The sequence below is a fragment of the Dryas octopetala genome, chromosome 7 (genome assembly GCF_963921425.1).
Source record: "Dryas octopetala chromosome 7, drDryOcto1.1, whole genome shotgun sequence".
In the NCBI taxonomy this organism is placed as follows: domain Eukaryota; kingdom Viridiplantae; phylum Streptophyta; class Magnoliopsida; order Rosales; family Rosaceae; genus Dryas; species Dryas octopetala.
In genome coordinates this window covers 5,192,861-5,213,406 of record NC_141372.1, presented here as the reverse complement: position 1 = coordinate 5,213,406, position 20,546 = coordinate 5,192,861, and the positions used below count along the sequence as shown (strand labels likewise).

Sequence of the window (20,546 nt, the reverse complement as noted above, 5' to 3'; positions counted from 1 at the left end):
AAGCTACTTAGTGGTAAAAAAAAAAATAAGTGTACGATCTTCAAAGGCAAATGTATTAAGCAAGCCCTGAATCATGCAGCAAGTAGCCCAGACAGGCTTAAATTTCAAGCCCAAGTGATTTTGTTATCAGTTTCAGGCCTTTAGGCTTAGAAGTCGGAGGAAGAGGGACATGGTGGGGACAGTCTACCACTTTGCCAACCTAGCTTCAATTCCTTGGCCCTTGGTTCTTGGATGCTTGCTTAAGTTAAGTGTTTGAACTTTTTGATACTTGCCAATGAATATGCGAAAAGTAAATTTCTTGTTCAATACTAATTGCACTTGAGATAAGAATTTTAAAAAATAGGGGAATTTTTTTTGTTTTTTTACAAGAGAGCAACCAGAGATGGGGGCAACACGCCCAGTCAACGGCTCATCTTAAATGGGGACGATTGACCCCATTTTAGACCCGTCATGATTCGCATTCGACCACATGAGTCATGGTTTGGTCGTTGGGGTGTACTCGTCAAAAATCCTTATGTGTACCTAGGCTTCATGGCATATTAACCTCATTAGAAAAACTTTCATGTAATAGAGATTAGTGATGTTTGGGACATTGAAGTTTAAGATCCATCCTCCTTTTTATTGGTGATGTTTGGGCCAATGCCTCACCAGTTCTTGTTGTACGGAAGTTTTTTCTTTTCACCTTTATGAAAGAAATTGGTCCAAGATGATCCAAAAAGGAATGGGCTTGGAGTTTGAAGAGGGATTGGCCCAAAAAAGCTCTTGTAGTCCAATGAAGGCCCATAACAAATAATTAATATCAATTTTAATTAAGGTAAGACTGGGACTTGGAATTTGAGAGTGGGAAGAAGCTTTGTGAATTGTGATGGATCGGTGTCTCGGTGAAAACACAGAGAGCTTGAAGCGGAGCGAGATCGAGAGCTCACTGTGAGAGAGAAGCAATGGACAATAAGCAGAGAAAACCATTGGAGTGGTTAAACCTTCTGGTCTCAGAGCCATTTTACTTGCTCCATTTATTGGCTTTCTTCTCCTACTTCGTCCTTCGCACCTCCATAGCCCAAGTCCTCTCTCCCCAAATCACCCATCTCCTCCTTCACCGAGTAAATTCCTCTCCCTCTCTCTCTCTCTCTCTCTCTCTCTCTCTCTCTCTCTCTCTCTCTCTCTCCATTTTCGTTGCTAAAACATCGATTTTGATTCATACATTTCACCATCTTTATTTTGTTTGTAGGAAATTCAAGCGCTTTTGGCATTTGGTCTCTTGGCTGCCTTCAAGGTTTGGATTTGTTCAACATTTGATATTGTATTGTTGATTGATGTGTGTGTGTGCCAGTCTTTGTGCTTCAAATTAGAGTAAAACCCAGGTTTTTTGTGTGTGCATTTCACTACTATTTCAATTTCTATGTTTTACTGGCAACAGATTGTGAGGGAAGAAACTTGGGAGGGATTTATTTCTGATACCCTCTTCTTTGCAAAGGTGAGCAAACAAATTCATCGCCACCACTTATTAGTCTTAACCATCACTTCAACAATTTATTGGTTATATTATGAATTATGGAGCAGATAATCAACATAAAATTGTTATTAACTTTCAACAAACAAAATCACAATAATGTACTTTTAACATCAAATTCCGTTGTTTGCCATCTCCTAGTTCTGACTTGAGGTTTATTTTTCAGCTCTTTCTTATTGGCCTTACTTTAATACTGGATTACCACTTGACACTTTGGTACATAGTGGTATTTATAGGTGGGTATCTTTCAAATTGTCCTTTTTTCTGCAGTGAAATATATTTTGATCCAATGCACATTTGTTGTGGTTTTACTTTATGCAGTGATATATATTTTTACACAACAACCTGCCTTTCAAAGATTAGGTACCCAACTTATATTATCTGTCTTTGTTTCCGTTCCTCTTTTCCCCTGTGTGCAAGATGCAAATTATGTACTACAAGTTTGGCTTGCTATGTAATGTACTCAAAATTGTTGATCAATTTCCATTTTTACAAATTCTCCTAGGCACTTCTTGCAAATTAACACCATTGCAGTTGGAAAGCCTGCTGACCGAAGGGAGCTCATCAAAACTTTGGCTGGTTTGTTGCACAGACTTTATTTCAGGATTTTTTAATCTGAGAATATCCAATGTATTGAGCTTCAGGCATCATTCCAATAACATAATGATAGTAGCTTTACAAAAACAGTTATATGTTAAGAGTTCTTTCTCTTGATATATTTAATGTGACATAATTTTGGCAGGTTGAATTTCGTGCTGCGTATTCTCCTGCATGTATACGCTCAAGTAGCTGCTTTCCTGAGCTCTCAATTACGTATGTTTCTCATCTAATAAATGCTCATTAACATGAGAGAGCGTGAGAGAGAGAGAGAGACGTGAGAGAGAGAGAGAGAGGGATTTGAAGAAATATTTCTGGCTGTTGTGATCATTTTAATTTTACTCCTTTAAAGTGTTTTTGTAATTGTTGTTCTTAGTTATTACTGATTGTCATAAATCTTATTGACAGATATTCAAACAAAAGCTTTTCTTTTGGAATAGTTGACCTTGGACTGTTCCCAAATGCTGCAGAATATTTCGGAATTTCCCTCTCTGGTAAATGAATTTTAATTAAAAATGCTAAACTTGATTCTTCCCTATTTCCTTTAGATTTATCGATCCACATTTATATGATATATATATTTATATAGACACTACTAAGCAATTCATATTGACACTATGTACTTGCAGGGCGCATGAGCCAACTGCCTACGTATGTCTTATTCATGCACGGAGCTGAAGTTGCACGCTATCCAGAGTTAGATTTTGAGACAAAAGCTTCTCGTCCCCCAATAACTAAGGTCTGGAACAAATTAATTGGCGAGATTTTGAAGCAAAAGCTTCTCGTTCAATTCTTTCTCATACGGTCTTTGTTAAATTGACATGACTTCATGAGAATTACTTCATTTATGGGCTGATTGTTTGTTTTGCAGAGATTTCTTTCGGGGTATTTTAAGCTTGATCGGCACCTTCTTGAGTATATCAATGGCAAATAGGTACTTGACATTGATGCATACTATACTTTGCCATATCAGTGCTTCCAATTTTGTTCCCTCTCTGTATATGTCTATATCTTTGAGGTGTAAAGGACATGTATCGATGTTTAAATGCTTTTCCCCCATTTTACATGCAAGATGTAAGGATTTTTCCAGTTCTGCTTGATTTTGTGTATGTTAATGCATATATTTTAGAACCAGTCATCAATCCAACTCAGAATCTTTTAAAAGTTCTGATAACTCTTGTATTTTGTATAAACTAGAGATATACGATTGCAACGTAAAAGTTATTTGGTAAGAAACATAATATCTACTAGGAAACCATTACATGACAACAGATTATCAGTGCAACTACCTTGATAAGAGCAGTTTTCATATTGCATATAGATATTGAACTTTACAAAGGCATGGGGGTATTCCATTTCCTTCAAACAGAGAATAGGCTATCCTGTTGGTGTTGGACTTTGGTTTGGGCCTATCTTCTATGTTGGGTAAGCTTAGCATCGTCGCCATGAATCATGAAACTTGGCCCACTTCCATTCTTTGTTTCGTTTTGGTCTGAGGCCCAGTTCCACTCTAGTAATTTAAGAGTGGAATTAATCGAAGAAATATTACTAATTTTGTCCTTTGTACTAATCAAATAATTATAAATAAATAAATCTCTGGCCAGGAATGGCTGGCTATGTTAAATATGTATATATATATGTATATAATTTGCATGCATTGTCTATGAGGGTGGTGTATGACTTGATCTGGTTTCAGAATGACATGACTTGAACATCATACCATACAAAAAACCGACTTATTATAGATACATGTCTTAATGTGTTTATACGGTAATGAGAGAGACATAGATAATGTATATAGCTGTTACATAAAACGATACGATACAACTCCATAATCACCTACCTAAGACAAAAGAGTTTAGGCAGCTAGCGCTTAAAGTCAAAACAGTGACATTTTGGGAGCGCCACGTCAGAGGTGCAGTGGGGCCAGGCGCTGTTGAATAGTTAATGAGTTTAATAAAAGAAACCCGAGATTGGTGTCTGAATAATAATAAATAAAGTGGCGCCGCCGAATATTCTCTTCACCTTTGAAATTTAAAAATCCGGCGAGAGTGATATAGTGAATTTGTAATTGTGATGTGAGTGACAGCCGATGAATCAGAATCAGAGGGTGATGATGATGATGGATATGGGAAAGGGCCCCACCGTCTCTATTTGTAATGTACGCCGCTGGGTGGGGTGGAGCCCACCGTCCATTTGGTAGTTGTCGGGTCACGCTTCCTGTGCCAACCACTTTACTCACTCCCATTTACTTGTGCTTGGCGATGTACCCAAAATTTCTTCACAAATGCGTGTATATTGTGCTACCCAGCTGCTGATTCTGCTTCGCGTGCCTTTCTTTCTATACATAATACATATTAATATTATAGATTTATAGGCAAGGCAGGCAGTGAGGCACATTGCAATATTGCATGTGTGAATTTTCGTTTGTGCTGGCTTAGCTTTTGGCAATTGGCACCTCATGCCTGACCCCAAATGCCCAAGCAAAAACTATTTGATTCACGCGACCAAAAAGATGTGACAGAGTATGCATGAGTGATGGGATTAACTGGGGGTTAAAAGATGTAATTAATTTGGGCCCAACGCAAATTGCGATCCAAGTGAAAAATGAGTGAGACAAGGAGACAGAGTTGCGTCGTGTCACAGTAAAGGGAGGACTAGTGAAAGTCCGTTACGTTGACGAAGCCACGAAATGAAACTCACGCTTCCCAATACCCAAAGAGAATGTCACTCATCTCAGTCTCTCAGTCTCTGACAATCTGACACACCGAAAGATAGCGACATGCGTTCTGTTCCCAGTGGTCCCAATCCCCCACCCACATACCACAAACCACAAACCACAAACCACATACCACATACGACAAACCACCCCTTGTCTATCTTCTTTTTTTTTTTGGCCAAACCCCTTGTCTATCTTCAATTCTTCGAAGCAACACCTTACTCAGCTCTTTGCTCTTTAATCTTTATCTTCTTCATGTGTTTTACTGGGTTCGTGGTCCCTCGAAACTCACTCACTCCCTCACTTGCCACATCAATGCGAATACACTACAACTATATCATATGCACCATTCATGTCACTTTTCAATATGTGCCATGCATCAAGTGTCAAATAATATAATGTATAAGACCACAGCTAGCTCCTCATTAAGATCTTTGTTTTATTTGCATTTGCTCACGTATGGATTAGGCCCTCCAATTTCTATTTGGGAATTCGGATGATTTTTTCTTCTTTGACATAAAGTTTTATGTATTAATGATTGTACATGTTTTATAATTTGAGTAAACTAGTAGTACTATTACGTCAATATACTACGTGATATTATAATCACACAATAATTTGTCAAATAAAAGACAAACCACTCATTTTATTATCCCAAATGACAAATACACGTGTACGTCTTTACATTTCAAGACAAAAAGTAACGCTAAGTGCGCGCTTTGTAGGAAGCGTCGTTCGCTCAGCGAATCACACCCGTCCCAATTGCAACTGCATGTGCAGTTACAACATTATAGTTATACACTATATCCTCAATCGATAAACCTCTAAAACATATTTAAAAACGTTATAAAAAATTCAAGGCTTATTTACATATTTACCCCTAAAATTTTAGTTTTATCTCACTTCACCATTTTAAAGTTTATTGTCTCAATTTACTTATTGTAAGTTTTATCCATGTCTCACATAATCCAAAACTGAAGTTTGTCTATTCCAATGTTTGAATTGATGACATGGTAATTGACGAACTTGACGATTTCAGTTTATGTGAGACAAATGAAAAACTTACAAGGGGTAAACTAAGACAATAAACTTTAAGAGGTAAAGTGAGATAAACTTATAGTCTCAGGGGATAAATGTGCAAATAATTAAGCCAAAATTCCAATTAACATCCTAAAGTATTATGATTCAAGTAGAAAAATAAAGAAAAAGATTTGATTGGTAACTGTATTTATAGTTGCAGACTTGCAGTGAGAACTACAATTGCAATGTAAATATACCATTACATGTTATAACCAATTATTCTTGTAAGGTTATTGTTACACACGTGAATATTGTCCTTATTGTTACACAATTTAGTTATTATTTATACGTAAAGAGAACCGATCAAAATTAATTTATTTTGAAATTTTTGTAAGAGTATTAAATTAAAGGCTTAATTATCGATTTACCACCCAAAATTGTAACTCATTCCCACTTTACCACCTGAAAGTTTTTTTGTCCCAGATTACCACCTGTAACTTACATCCGTGTCCCATTTTACCTTGTTCCGTCAACAATTCCGTTAATGCTGACGTGGCGCGCTGGATGTGCGCCACGTGTCACATCTTTTTTATATTTTTTGATTTTTTTGATTTTTCTATTTTTATAAACTTTGAAAATTAATTAAAAATAGCTCCGAACTTAGAAAAATATACGGAAAATTCCTACCGACTTGTCTTAACTAGTACTAATTTACTATGGGGTCAAAATACCAATTTTCCCTCTAAAAATTTCCAAAAAAATTTGGAAAGTCCAAATTTATTTCTAAAAAATTAAAATACTCTAGACTCTTTGAAAATTCATAGAATAATCTCCCGAACTACAAAAAATATGAGGTTTGCACCGTTAGTCTTCTAAAAACTAACATTACCTTTCTCGTGAACACTTGCTACCCAAAAGACCTCTCGGTCTTAGAGAAAAATAAAATTCCATATAAAATAAATTCTAGAAAAATTCTAAAATTTCTGTAAAGTCTCGAAATAATTTTCTAAAACAAGCTTTTGGTAATTTTTCAAAATATTTTTGAGAATTTGTCCAAGAGTTTACGAAAATTCTAGAATTTTTTCTAGAATTTATTTAATAGAGGAAAATTTATTTTAATTTTTTAGAAATAAATTTGAACTTTTTAATTTTTTTGAAAATTTTTAGAGGGCAAATTGGTAATTTAACTTTATAGAAAATTAGTGCTAGTCAAGACGAGTCCGTAGGAATTTTTTGTGTATTTTTCTGAGTTCGGAGCTATTTTTAATGAATTTTCAAAGTTTATAAAAATAAAAAAATAAAAAAATGCGAAAAAATTAAAAAAATATGTGACATATGGCGCACATCTAGCGCGCCACGTCAGCATTAACGGCCAGATCGTCAGCATTAACGGAATTGTTGACGGAATAAGGTAAAATGGGACATGGATGTAAGTTACAGGTGGTAATCTGGGACAAAAAAACTTTCAGGTGGTAAAGTGGGAATGAGTTACAGTTTTGGGTGGTAAATCGATAATTAAGCCTAAATTAAAAGTTATGTAATTTATAATCCCTTACAAGAGAAGTAACGTTGCGATGGCGTATTCCTTGACCGGCGCGTGGGGAAAGACAATGGGATTCTTCTTTCCGACGGAAAAAAAAAGGCAGAAAAGTAGAAAATGGAAACATGAGGTGGGTGGTGAGGAGCACGTTGTAAAGCAGAGGGGCGAGTCTTCACTCTTAATCACGCGTGCGGGGTCCACATCTTTCTGGGTCCACACGAGTGGACCACACACTCCAGATATGGTCTGCTGGCGTCAAACCCACGCTACACACGACTCGACACTTGTCAACCTTTGACAGGGCCAAAAAATCACCACCAACAACAAAAAACTTTAAAAAAATCCACATATCTTTGGTGGCACGCTTTCTCTATCCTACCGCCGAATGTGGCGGGGTATGCCGGCCCTTTTACCAGCCCACTTGCTACCGTCACAGCCGTTGACATAATGCAAAAAATTTGAGATGAAAAATCAAAATTCAAAACTTCGCTTAAATTTCTTTTTTGGTTAGGTTTAGGCCATTGATCTTGTTGCACGTTCTCCGGCCGCCTTATATTTTAAGCTTAGATTAGGACATGGTAAAGCTTTTAGGCTCTTGCAACTTAATATAATGGGCCCAAAAAGTGTATGACATTAAGGGAAAAATGAGATTATAATTGAATAGTTAAGTCTATCTTAAGGATGTGGAAAATTGTTTAATCAAACACACCCACTTAGTTGGTCTGCCATTAATTGCTAAGTTTCACCAATCACATAGCAAAGGATATACATATGGGTTTTATTTTAATTATTTACTTTTTTTCCTTTTTAGTGACGGCCAACTTTGAGAGGAGTGGACAATGTGAGGTTTGAAAATTTATGGCAGGAGATGAGAGACCACCATTCATCATTGACTGGGAAAATAATTGGGAAATTGTATGTACGAATGAAGTTCTATATTGACTTGTTTACTCTGGACAAATATGGTGGAAAAAGTACTGTGTACTCCTTTGTGAAGGGTTCTAAAAAAGTGGCATAATTGGGCTTTCGGAAATTTGTGTGTCAACTTTTACCTAAGATATATGCACAATTTCAACCCATCTGTGCCCTTGTCATAAAACTAATCAACCAAAGCCAAGACCCAAGTTTAACAAAAGATCAATATAGCTAACAGTCACTCCATTTTTCTTTTCTTATATCCCAAAGGTTCGGACAGTAAATAATGATTTTGTTGAAAACTAATTACTGACACAATAGTATGCTTAAATATCTAATAACAAGAAGTTCTAAACATATGATCACTTAAATTTTTAAGATAAATGTTAAATATGGTATCAGAAAAATACAAAATACATTTTATTTTTAATAATACCGAGACTACTATGTACTGCACATAAGAACAGAAAATAACATTTGTTTACATGTATGATCACTTGAAATATGGGTTTCATCACTTATGTGTCATTGACAAGTAAATAAGTAGTAAATACTTGAGTTTCTAATGATTTTTTTTATGAGCTTATAACAAAAGCGTTTAGCACAAATTTCAAACAAAATAATTGAATTGGTAGCACCAAAATTTCTTCAGGTTAGTTAACCTATAGTGACTCGCCAGTAATATTGTTTGGTAAGAATGTAAGATTACCTTGACCGCAATCTTGCTGAGTGCTTAGCAAGTATTGAATCAAATTAAGTTGCTAAAAGGATGGATCGAATTAGGCAAAATTAGTTATATATGGACTTTCTTTTCTTCTCTATTTTCGAGATTGTGACTAAAACATATACAAGTTGTATAATTATTTTCTAATTAGAAAGCAATTCGTTGGACACTTGTGCATGAGACAGGTCTCAAAATAATTGAAAAAACACGACAACTTGCAAGCTTGCATTGGTTGACAGCCAAACCTACTTATAAAAGCTGCTAAATATATTGTATCTATATATCTATATGTGTGTGTTTTTTTATGTATATTTTTATGTCATGCATGCATGTATAGCATTGTGATGATGATGAGAGGGAAAGTAGGTGATGGCATGAGAAAATGAGAGACCGCATGCGAAAGCGCTCATAATTTTGTCCATTATATATTTTTGACTTCAGTTTGACATCAAAATTTGGTGGATTCAAATCAGCTTATATAACATGATGGCATGCATGCATGGTCTCCATGCAGATGATGATATTGATGAGCGAGTATGTGTAGGAGGGTATTTACGTCCGACAACCGAGCCAGGTCGCGCAGAAACTTACAACGTACGTACGTACGCGCCGTGCATGAAAGTGTGGATCACAATATTAATGCTTTCAGATTAATATTGCAGAGACGATCGAGCTAGAGGAGTCTGATAGATCGAGAAAATAAGAAAAAGAAAATAAGAAAGAGAAAGAAAGAGAGACAGAGTTTAAGTGTTGGAAAGTGCCAAACAAACCAGTGCAAGAAAGAAAAGCAGCAAAAGCAACAGCAACACCAAAAGAGAGAAAATGATGTGAAAACAAGAAATATATGGTCGGTTATTTTTCTTCTTCTTCTCGATCTGTCTGGTATTATGGGGTTTCTCTTCTCTTATAATTAAGACATTCCAATCTTAGTACTCTTCTTTACCCTTAAAAGCCTTTCCTTTATTTCGTCTGTTATATATATATATATATAAATTATAATGATAATTAAAATCATATCTAACATAGTAAAAAATCATACACAATTCCCCTCATAAAGTTTCTCAGCTGTATGACAGACTTGACTTGACAGTACCCAAGTCTTGTTGAGCTCATACATACATGCACTAGTTTTTAAGTTTCTTAGCATGTTTAAGAGGTTTCAAGGAAGGCAGCTCCTGATACTCCAATTCTAAACACAGCCAAAGAAGGGTTAATTCATTGGTTGTAAATTAGGGAGCAGAAGATCGATCTCAAGAAAGCTCAAAGTTAGTGCCATAATGATGGTGATGAACTAGCTAGAGAGCCAGTAGCTACTCCATCAATTAATGAAACAACACGCTCAGCGACTTCCTAGCTTCTGGGCACCATCAACAAAAGCTTCTTAGCCAACCAAAACGGTAAGTGGGTTTGTCTAATTACTCAATCAATATTCAATTTGAATTTGTTGAATATTTCTTGTTCCTTTTTTTTTAATGATTGAGCTTACAGATCGATCTATCCACCCATGCAATATAGTGAGGAGGAGGAGGGTATGATGGCGGTGACGTCGTCGGCGTGCAAAGACGGAGGGATGAAGATGCAAATGGACAATGGCAAGTACGTGAGGTACACGCCGGAGCAAGTGGAGGCCTTGGAGAGGCTCTACCACGATTGCCCAAAACCCAGTTCCATGCGCCGCCAGCAGCTCATTCGCGAGTGCCCCATACTCTCCAACATCGAGCCCAAGCAGATCAAAGTCTGGTTCCAGAACCGCAGGTACTTAATTAATTACTACCCAAAATCCCCAATTGGGTTGCTTCTTTTAATTCTTTTCTCTTTTCAATTTCTTGTAATTTGTGGGTTTGTTTAATTGGTTTTGTTCTGGGTTTGAATTAATTGCAGATGTAGAGAGAAGCAGAGGAAAGAGGCTTCCAGATTGCAAACGGTGAATCGAAAGCTGACGGCTATGAATAAGCTTCTGATGGAGGAGAACGACAGGTTGCAAAAGCAAGTCTCTCAGCTGGTTTATGAGAACAGCTATTTCCGCCAACAGACTCAGAATGTAATTTCATTCGTTTAAATTTCTTCTCCCTTGTTTTTTTTTTTTTTTTAATCTTCAGAAAAATTTCATTTTGGTCTGCTCGAATGGGATTTGAACTTATATCAATCTAGAAAAGACTTTTCTTTTAATAAAGCGATATGGGTTTGTAGTTTGTACAACAATAGTTTTCTGGGTTTTTTAGTTTTTGAGATTTTTTTCTGTTTGTGTTGCAGGCTACTCTGGCCACCACAGACACAAGTTGTGAATCGGTGGTGACAAGTGGTCAACACCATTTGACTCCTCAGCATCCACCAAGGGATGCCAGCCCTGCAGGGTTAGTACTGGATTTGATTCTTACTTCTCCTTCTCGAGTCTTTGTCACTCTTTTTTGTGCTTCACAATTACTTGTCCTTGTTCTTGTTGTTGCTGTTGTTATATTATTCTGAGTAATGAGATCGATTGATTGTTCTTTGTATGTTTTCTAGACTTTTGTCCATTGCAGAGGAAACTTTAGCAGAGTTTCTTTCAAAGGCCACTGGAACTGCTGTGGAGTGGGTCCAAATGCCTGGGATGAAGGTATAAACTTCTCTCCTTTCCCTGTCATTATTTAATGTCTTGTATAATTGTATTGTAACATTTATGCTCCAATATCTCTTTTGTGATTATCAAGAAATTTTTACAAGCTATATGACTTTGTTAACCTTCTAAGCAACATTCAAACCACATCATCTAAATTTTTGGACAGACCAATGTTGCTTTTACCTTTTGGGTCGGTCCCCCATTCATTTTATTCTTTCTTAAATGAAGCAAATAGAATATTTTCTGCATTCTTTTATTTTTATATAAGTATCTATTTTCCAGAAAGGTGCAGCACCGTGCAGGCTTTTAATATGCTCTGTTTTCTTTTTTTGTTTTTGGTCAGTGAAAGGGCTCTGGTATTATATTTTACTTTTTTAAATACATCTTTCTTTAACTTCCATTCTGTGAGTAGTAAAAAAGTTTTAATTGTGTTTTTACGGCATATAGTTTTAATTGATTCACACTTTAGCACACTGATGTTTATTTATTTTACTTTATCACTTACAATTATTCTCTCTGTCTCATTTTATCTTTTTTGTTTATTTTATTAGCTAATTCGTCAATATTTGTGATAAAAATACCCATGTCACATCAACATTTTTGACAATTTAGATGATGGAATGAACGGAAAAAGATAAAGTTAGATATATAAATAGTTGTATGTGATAAAGTAAGATAAATAAACATCTGAGTAGTAACAACATTATTAAGCCTAGCAAAAAAATCTATTTTTAAAATAAAATTAGCAAAATAATTAAGGAAGTAATTTTGATTCCTTTTGATTTATTTATTTTTAAAAAGAAGCAACATTCAAACAGCATGGTTTTGTTAAATTCTTTTCTTCCCTTATGGTTTCATCTGAGTTGCATAGTTAATTTTGGTGTGCTGCTCAAAAATCAAAATGTCTCAGATGGCAATGTTCCTAAATTCCATTTCTTATTGTGTGTTCTCTTTTGTTATAAACTGCACAGCCTGGTCCGGATTCCATTGGAATCGTTGCAATTTCTCACGGTTGCACTGGTGTGGCAGCACGTGCATGCGGCCTTGTGGGTCTAGAGCCTACAAGAGTAAGTCCTTCTCCACTTGGTCTGGCAATCAACATACTAATTAATTATTAATCTTGTTGGAGTCTTACAAAACATTAATTAATGATGTTGTTGTTGTATACAGGTTGCTGAAATCCTTAAAGATCGAACTTCATGGTTCCGCAACTGCCGGTATGTGGATGTGCTAAATGTGTTGTCCACTGGAAATGGTGGAACCATTGAACTGCTTTACATGCAGGTAGAGTGCTCTCTAATCTCTATTTTGTGGTTGCCATTTTGTGTTTTGTCCTAATTGGTGGACCTGCTTAACAAAATTTGGAACTTTGTCTCCTAGCTCTATGCACCCACAACTTTGGCACCAGCTCGTGACTTCTGGTTGCTGCGTTACACGTCTGTTTTGGAAGATGGTAGTCTTGTGGTATGTGACTCATGGATTTTGGGATACAAGCACCAAAATTTGGTGATATGTATGCTGTTGTTCACTGGAAGTGCCTCTAATTTGGTGTGTCATATATGCTGTGTGATTCATGGTAGGTCTGTGAACGATCACTTAACAACACTCAGAATGGTCCGAGTATGCCACCAGTGCAGAATTTTGTGAGAGCAGAAATGCTGCCAAGTGGATATTTAATTAGACCTTGTGAAGGTGGTGGGTCAATAATTCATATTGTTGATCATGTGGATTTAGAGGTATGCAAAACTGGCTTGGTTTATATTTTGAAGCAAAGTCATTCCCTGGCTTGATTGATCATAGTTTTGACTTGTTTGATTACTTAAAACTAGCCTTGGAGTGTACCTGAAGTCTTGCGCCCACTCTATGAGTCATCAGCACTTCTTGCTCAAAAGACAACGATGGCGGTAAGACTGTTTTCTCCTGTCTGATATTCTTTATTGAACAGTAGAAATGAGCTTACACTATTATTCAAAGGAATTAATAATGCTTATTAAATAAGATATAGGGAGATGAAGATTGTATGCTCTAATGTAGACTTATTGTCTTCTTTCTTCATTCAGGCTTTACGCAATTTGAGGCAGATTTCTCAAGAAGTTTCTCAGCCTAATGCCACTGGTTGGGGGAGAAGGCCTGCAGCTCTCCGTGGTCTTAGTCAGAGATTGAGCAAGTGTGTTTATGATTTAATCTCCAGATTGTTTCTTGGAATGGTTGATCAAATTTGAACTCTGGGAATCTTACAAATTTTATGATGCAGGGGTTTCAATGAAGCAGTTAATGGGTTTACAGATGAGGGATGGTCTATTATACAAAGTGATGGTGTTGATGATGTTACCCTTATGGTGAACTCGTCTCCGGGCAAGATGATGAGCGCAAATCTTTATGCCAATGGAGTTCCATCTATGAGCAATGCAGTTTTATGTGCCAAAGCATCCATGTTACTCCAAGTAAGGATTTTAAATGTGTTGCAGATGATAACAAAAAAAATCGAGTTAAAATAATCCCTAGGAAGCAACAACTTGGAAAGTGATTCTTGTATATTACATTGACATTATAGCCATTGTTTGGCTCCTCTAAATCTTCTTTACAACAATCCAACATGAGAATACATGCTTTAGAAGAGAATAAAACATCATGGTTGTTGTTCTGTTTCTCTTTAATTAATCATCTTCCAAATTTTTCTAATAACTCGTCTGTTTTGCCCTATTCCTGTAGAATGTGCCTCCAGCCATACTCCTTAGGTTCTTGAGAGAACACCGGTCAGAGTGGGCAGACAGAAGTATTGATGCTTATTCAGCTGCTGCTATTAAAGCTGGTCCCTGTGGCATACTAGGGTCTCGAGCCGGAAGTTTTGGGGATCAGGTTATTCTTCCACTAGCTCACACAATTGAGCATGAAGAGGTAGGTATTGGGTAGTGAATTATCTTGTAGCATGTAGAAGGCCATTCTATCACTAATGTAGTACCTTATTTTCCATTTAGCATAGCAATTTGCTGTGTGAATGTTGATATGTTTTGGTTATATGTAAACAGTTCATGGAGGTCATCAAGATTGAGAATATGGGCCACTATCGGGAGGATATGATTATGCCTGCTGACATTTTCCTCTTGCAAGTAAGTAGATTTTTTCTTTTCCATTTGATTTACAACATAATGTGCTTGCATTTTTTTATGTTCCCGTATACTATCATTCTCTAAATAGTAAATATTTATCACTTGTATCTAAGAAAGTTTGGTTTTACTTGTCTTTATAAAATTGTACTCATTGATTTTTGTTGTTTCTGGTTTCTTTGAATTCCAGCTCTGTAATGGAGTGGATGAAAATGCCATTGGCACCTGTGCTGAACTCATCTTTGCTCCCATTGATGCCTCTTTTTCTGATGATGCTCCAATTCTACCTTCTGGTTTCCGCATCATTCCTCTAGATTCGCGGATGGTAACCATATATTCATCTCATAAAACTCTCTTATGATTTCTTTTTGTACGGTGTTAATTTTCTTAGGGGTTATGTGCTTAAATTATTGTGCAGGATGCCCCTAGTCCAAACCGTACACTTGATCTTGCCTCTGCTCTTGAAGTTGGACCTGCAGGAAGCAGAGCATCAGGTGATAATTCTGGTCATTGTGGGAATACAAAATCTGTGATGACTATAGCATTCCAATTCGCATGTGAAATTCACATGCAAGAAAATGTAGCGTCCATGGCTCGGCAGTATGTCCGCAGTATTATAGCATCAGTGCAGAGGGTGGCACTGGCCCTCTCCCCTTCTCGTTTCGGTTCTCATCCTGGTTTCCGGCCACCACCTGGCACTCCTGAAGCACAGACACTTGCTGCTTGGATCTGTCAGAGTTATAGGTACGTAACATAGGCCCATTGGTTAGATAGGACTGACTAAATCTTATATTACAGACCTAATGTCTGCTAGTGAGGCTCAAGGCCAAGAATTGACAAGGAAACTTGTTATCATTTTTTCCACCTAAAATTGAACAAAAGAAGTCAAAGCTATATTTTAATTCTTCATCTTTCAGGTGCTATCTAGGGGTAGAACTACTAAAAACTGAAGAAAGTGAGTCCATTCTCAAATCCCTTTGGCATCACTCGGATGCAGTCTTATGCTGCTCTTTGAAGGTATTTTTTTTTTATTGGCTTTTTTTTTTCTGAAATATTCCTTTTGCAGCCTAGGTTAATTTCTATTCTATGTATGTTTCACTGAGCTGTAATCCTTGAAGCAATGTATTAAAGGTTGACCCCTAAATTTCTAAATAAGAACCCTGTAATGCTTGTCTGAGCTTATTTGCTTTCAATTCTTCTTGTGACTATCTCTTATGCTTACTCAGCCGTTGTCTTGTAGATACTATACATTTAGTATTTATATCCAAGTTAGTTATAAATAGTCTGATAATCCAGAGTCCCTCTGTAATTATGAAATACTTTTACATATTTTCCCTTCCCATAATCTATTTTCACAATTTATGCAGGCATTGCCAGTTTTTACATTCGCAAACCAGGCCGGCCTTGACATGCTTGAGACGACCCTAGTTGCCCTTCAAGACATTACACTGGAAAAGATTTTTGATGACAATGGAAGGAAGACCCTATGCACCGAGTTCCCGCAAATTATGCAGCAGGTATGGTACTTTGAAGTCCATCTAAGATGAGGAAAAAACATTAAAGAAGGTGTCCGATGGAGAAAAAACAAACAATAGCAAAATTGAAATCTTATCAAACCATACTATAGTATGGTTACTCCATCTTGGCAACCAAAATATTTTGCACTCATGTTATGCCAAAAAAAAAAAAAACATGTTTTGGTTTTTTACTATATCATTCAAGTGTCTTTGCATAGAGCAGAGTGTTAACTTGAGCTGATGACTTTCACTTTCTTACTTTTGAAATGGGTGATTAACCTTTATTTTTCCTCTGTGGGGGGACAGGGTTTTATGTGTCTTCAAGGTGGTATATGCATGTCAAGCATGGGGAGACCAGTCTCCTATGAGAGGGCAGTGGCATGGAAGGTGTTGAATGAAGAAGAAACTGCTCACTGCATCTGCTTCATGTTCATCAACTGGTCATTTGTCTAAAACTTTGAACAGAAGATATAGGATTTAGAAAGATAAACTAAGTTAGGAAAACCTCTTCTTTGTCTTCTCATGAGTATGAGGAAAGCGCAAAGTGCCCTAAAACAGTTATGAGCATGTGCATTAAAAGGCATATTGGCCCCAATTTTTTTTTTTTCGGTTATCCTACTCTCTGTATCTTACTTTATGCTTGTTTATGAATCATAATGCTTCTGTTCTGCCTTTTCTTTTCCCTTCTTTCTTTTTTTGTTTTCACAAAAAAAGTTCTACTCATATTAGCTTTGTAAATCCTGGAGGTCATATAAGCACTGTACTTTGAGTGCTTTTATGTTTTCACTGTGGGACAAGCATTTACTTGTTGAAGATGTTGGCTAGTTATTTATGAAAATTTCCCTGACTCAGGCCATCCCTCTCTGCTCTTGTCTCTGCCCTCATCCACTCTACTTTATAAATTTAATGCCAACTATCACTCTCCCTTTCAATAGGCCACATTCAGGACCATTGTCATTTCAAATTCAAGTATTAGCCTAGCTATCAGAACCCATCCAACACTAGTGGACATAAAGCTGATCTCTCTCTTTTTTTTTTTTTTGTTCTTTTAATATTTTCCTGTCAACTTGTGTATATATATTTGAAGAATTATTGTCAAGAACCTCAATGCCTGATTAACAGTGAGAACAGGATTCCTTCCAAATTGCCAATTATTAACTTTTGATTACTATCTGAAGGACTCTTCAATAATGGTGTGTTTGGATGGAGAAAAAAAATTTGGAATTTAAATAAAATTCAGTATTTAAGAAATTACATGTTCTAATTTTCTTGTTTGGATCTATAATTATAGAATTTTGTAAATTCTATGTAGAAAAAAAACTTGGAATTTGAAGACTGTAAATTTCAAATTTAAATTCCTCCTAAATTGGTGTCATTTTCAAAATTTCAATTTTTATAAAAAAAAAAAAAGGTCGTGTTCAACCATTACTTGCCAATTAATTACAATACCACCACCACTACCACCATACCGCAGTTATCATCACCACTACCGTCACCACCACTGCCACCGCCACCGCCACAGCCACCTTCGCCGCCACCATCATCACCACAACCACCGACACCACTTCCGCCGCCACCACCACCTCTGCCACCATCGACACCGCCACCACCACTACCAACGCTCGCTGCCACCACCACCGACACCACCTTCGCCGCCACCACCACAGTCACCACTACTGCCACCATCGTCACCACCACTGACACTGCCACCACCACCACAACTGACACCGCCACCAATACCACCACCACCGACACTGACACCGCCGACGCCGCCTCCATCACCAATGCCATCACCACCACCATCTCCATCGCCGTCGCCACCACCATCACCACCACCGCCAATGTTGCCGTTGCCGCCACCTCCAATACCCCAATTTTTGCCACCACCATTTCTCTCACCGCTCATGGGCCATCACCCCTACTACCATCATCAACTCACCAAAAGCATCATTTTTATGTTGCCACCATCACCATCACTCTTTTGTAAAACTACTATAAATTTCGTATTTAAATTCCATTATAATTACATTTATCCAAACAAGAGAATTTACAAATTCTAGAATTTTAAATCACGTCATTTTTAATTCCGTCATTTGTGAATTCCTTAGTAGTTTCAAATTACTTCATCCAAATGCACCATAAGAGTTCTTGTCCTTGGCAATCTTCGAAAATCAATTTTTTTTTCTTAAGACATGAATCAGGACGAAAAGAACTGACATACTGATCGAGCTAATTAATAAGGATATCGCGTTACATATCTTGATTGTAACAGAATGTTTCAAGAAAACAAAGAAAAAAAAAAACAGAAGAAAGAAAAAGTGACCACAATATTCAACGAGTAATGCGCAATTTTTGATATAGATCCATATGAGATTTTGCTCCTTCTTTAATTTCTCTTTAGTTATTATGATGATATATATAGTTTAATTGGTAATCATTCTGCCAAGTCTTTATTCTCTCACAATAATTAAGCTTCTTAGTTAGGTAATCAGATAAGCAATCTCTTACCCCACCATTAATTTTAAAGTTGTCGAATCCTTGACGCTAGCTTCAATCTGAATATACTTTAAAGCTTATCGATCTCTAACGAGACAATCGATCGATAGTATGTGCAAGAGTAGACTACAAGATTCCAAATTGAAAAAGGAATCGATATATTCATTGATCAAATCATGTAAAGACAATTTTAGCGCTGACATTATTAGTTACAAAAGCGACCATAGGCTTTCGTTTTTGCATCTCGATCTTAAAATTGAGTCATGGTAAAATCTTGGTTATAGTTACTGATTAAGTACTTAATCAGTAATGGAGATGACATTGTTAGAGACCATGGTAGATTACTCATGATGATCAGTTAGTAAAATTTTCCCCTTAATTTGTAGCGCTTGTGAGAGTTTAATTAACTGCATGTGTGTTTAATCGATCAGTGGGAACGTTGTTGCTGTGATATGCGATGGGATCGAGACACGTGTATCCAATGATTATTACTACATCAAAAATCGAAAACAAAACCCACCTGTCTTAAATCGAAAACACACAAAAAAATGTTTGTTTTTTGATGTACAAAGTAAACCAAAAGGGAGAAGTAAAATGCATGCCATGTAAACACCTCAAGAGGAAAAGGAGCTTTTTGAATGGAAAGAAAGGAGGCCAAAGAGCCTTTTGCATGGTCTCCAAGAATTAGCATCATTGAAATCTTGAGGCTTTTAAGAAATGTAAGAATTGAAAGAGCCTTCAAATATATATAATGGATCGATATATTGATCATATCCGTGCATGCCAGCAAAACTGAGCTGGCCAGGTTTGCTCCTAAAAATGTCAACTTCTTTAAATTTATGTGTTTAGACTCATCTTTGGACATGGAATCTTCTAACTATTTTATAGCCCCCGGCCTTATCATGAGTACTTCTGCTCGATCATGATCACAGTCTCATAGAGCTCTACAATTAAAAAAGAAAAGGCCTTGTCAGACTTTCATCATTGCTTAGAGCCATCAATGTAGCCAATAGAAATTAATTAATTAAATAAACCCTTATTTAATTAAGCATCATAATTACAACGTAGAAGGAAATTAATTAAGATAGGTCATAATTAAGAAATTAACATTGCATGCTGCCTCATGATATCACCTGGTCTGAAACAGCCCCATCTAAACATATATGATTCTTCTCCTTTTGATACCCAATTCAACAACATGCTTGTTTTAGTACTTAACACATGCACAGGATATAAGTGCAGCCCCAGTGATAATAATTGCAATTAATATGTTTAACGTGAAAAGAAAGACAGATAAGAGAGAAAAAATCCACCAATCATTTCAAACTTGTTTTATAAGCCAATAAAGCTAATTAAGGAGTGTCCAAGAAGGAACAAGTCTCCCTAATATATTCATTAATTTTCCTTAATTAATTACCTAGCTCCTTAATTTGAAATGTAAAAATTATTTAATAACTGTTCTGATCCTTAGAACTGTGAGAATAAAGTACTCTCAGTAACATATTAGCTGGAATTCTTGAGATTGTAAAACCCTTTGACCATTGTTTCAAATTAATCAAGGAAAGGTAGAGGGGGCCGGAGAGATTAAAGTGTGAGAGCATATAAAGCTAAAAAGGGTTTGCTTCCATTTTCACTGTCTAACGTGATGATCGAGCTTTGACATGCAGCTTTGTGAATATTGTTTGGCTTCTTTCAAATGCAAATGAGTGTCCGACAATGGGACAAAAAATATCATGAAGGGGAATAGCAGATATTACTGCAGTTTGTCCCCTGCAAAATGCATGAGCAGTGCTGATCATGCA

The 20,546-nt window shown here is 36.5% G+C and overlaps 2 protein-coding genes across 2 annotated transcripts; both read left to right on the top strand.

Moving 5' to 3' along the window:
• Positions 1 to 860: 860 nt before the first annotated feature.
• On the top strand, positions 861 to 3,302 carry LOC147278860 (Thioredoxin superfamily protein). Its single transcript, XM_086251720.1, has 10 exons — positions 861 to 1,100; positions 1,229 to 1,273; positions 1,418 to 1,474; positions 1,677 to 1,746; positions 1,832 to 1,873; positions 2,016 to 2,089; positions 2,253 to 2,323; positions 2,516 to 2,601; positions 2,737 to 2,846; positions 2,979 to 3,302. The coding sequence occupies exons 1-10, from the start codon at positions 942 to 944 to the stop codon at positions 3,039 to 3,041; spliced, it is 777 nt and encodes a 258-aa protein (XP_086107846.1). The 5' UTR covers positions 861 to 941; the 3' UTR covers positions 3,042 to 3,302.
• Positions 3,303 to 9,753: 6,451 nt separating this feature from the next.
• HB-8 (homeobox-leucine zipper protein ATHB-8) lies at positions 9,754 to 16,921 on the top strand. Its single transcript, XM_086252543.1, has 19 exons — positions 9,754 to 10,422; positions 10,514 to 10,780; positions 10,907 to 11,066; positions 11,279 to 11,379; positions 11,531 to 11,621; positions 12,596 to 12,691; positions 12,795 to 12,908; positions 13,005 to 13,088; positions 13,205 to 13,360; positions 13,454 to 13,528; positions 13,685 to 13,791; positions 13,879 to 14,068; positions 14,337 to 14,522; positions 14,654 to 14,734; positions 14,922 to 15,056; positions 15,150 to 15,475; positions 15,649 to 15,748; positions 16,099 to 16,248; positions 16,555 to 16,921. Exons 2-19 carry the CDS (start codon positions 10,530 to 10,532, stop codon positions 16,699 to 16,701), a joined length of 2,550 nt encoding a protein of 849 aa, XP_086108669.1. The 5' UTR covers positions 9,754 to 10,422; positions 10,514 to 10,529; the 3' UTR covers positions 16,702 to 16,921.
• Positions 16,922 to 20,546: the final 3,625 nt, after the last annotated feature.

What these genes read in the sequence shown, in the direction of transcription:
- LOC147278860 (XM_086251720.1), top strand. Translation starts at nt 942, where the DNA reads ATGGACAATAAGCAGAGAAAACCATTGGAGTGGTTAAACCTTCTGGTC. An exon ending in CCCATCTCCTCCTTCACCGA is followed by an intron (nt 1,101 to 1,228) that starts GTAAATTCCTCT and finishes TTTTGTTTGTAG; the next exon opens with GAAATTCAAGCGCTTTTGGC. An exon ending in GTACATAGTGGTATTTATAG is followed by an intron (nt 1,747 to 1,831) that starts GTGGGTATCTTT and finishes TACTTTATGCAG; the next exon opens with TGATATATATTTTTACACAA.
- HB-8 (XM_086252543.1), top strand. Translation starts at nt 10,530, where the DNA reads ATGCAATATAGTGAGGAGGAGGAGGGTATGATGGCGGTGACGTCGTCG. An exon ending in TCCAAATGCCTGGGATGAAG is followed by an intron (nt 11,622 to 12,595) that starts GTATAAACTTCT and finishes TAAACTGCACAG; the next exon opens with CCTGGTCCGGATTCCATTGG. An exon ending in TGGAAGATGGTAGTCTTGTG is followed by an intron (nt 13,089 to 13,204) that starts GTATGTGACTCA and finishes GATTCATGGTAG; the next exon opens with GTCTGTGAACGATCACTTAA.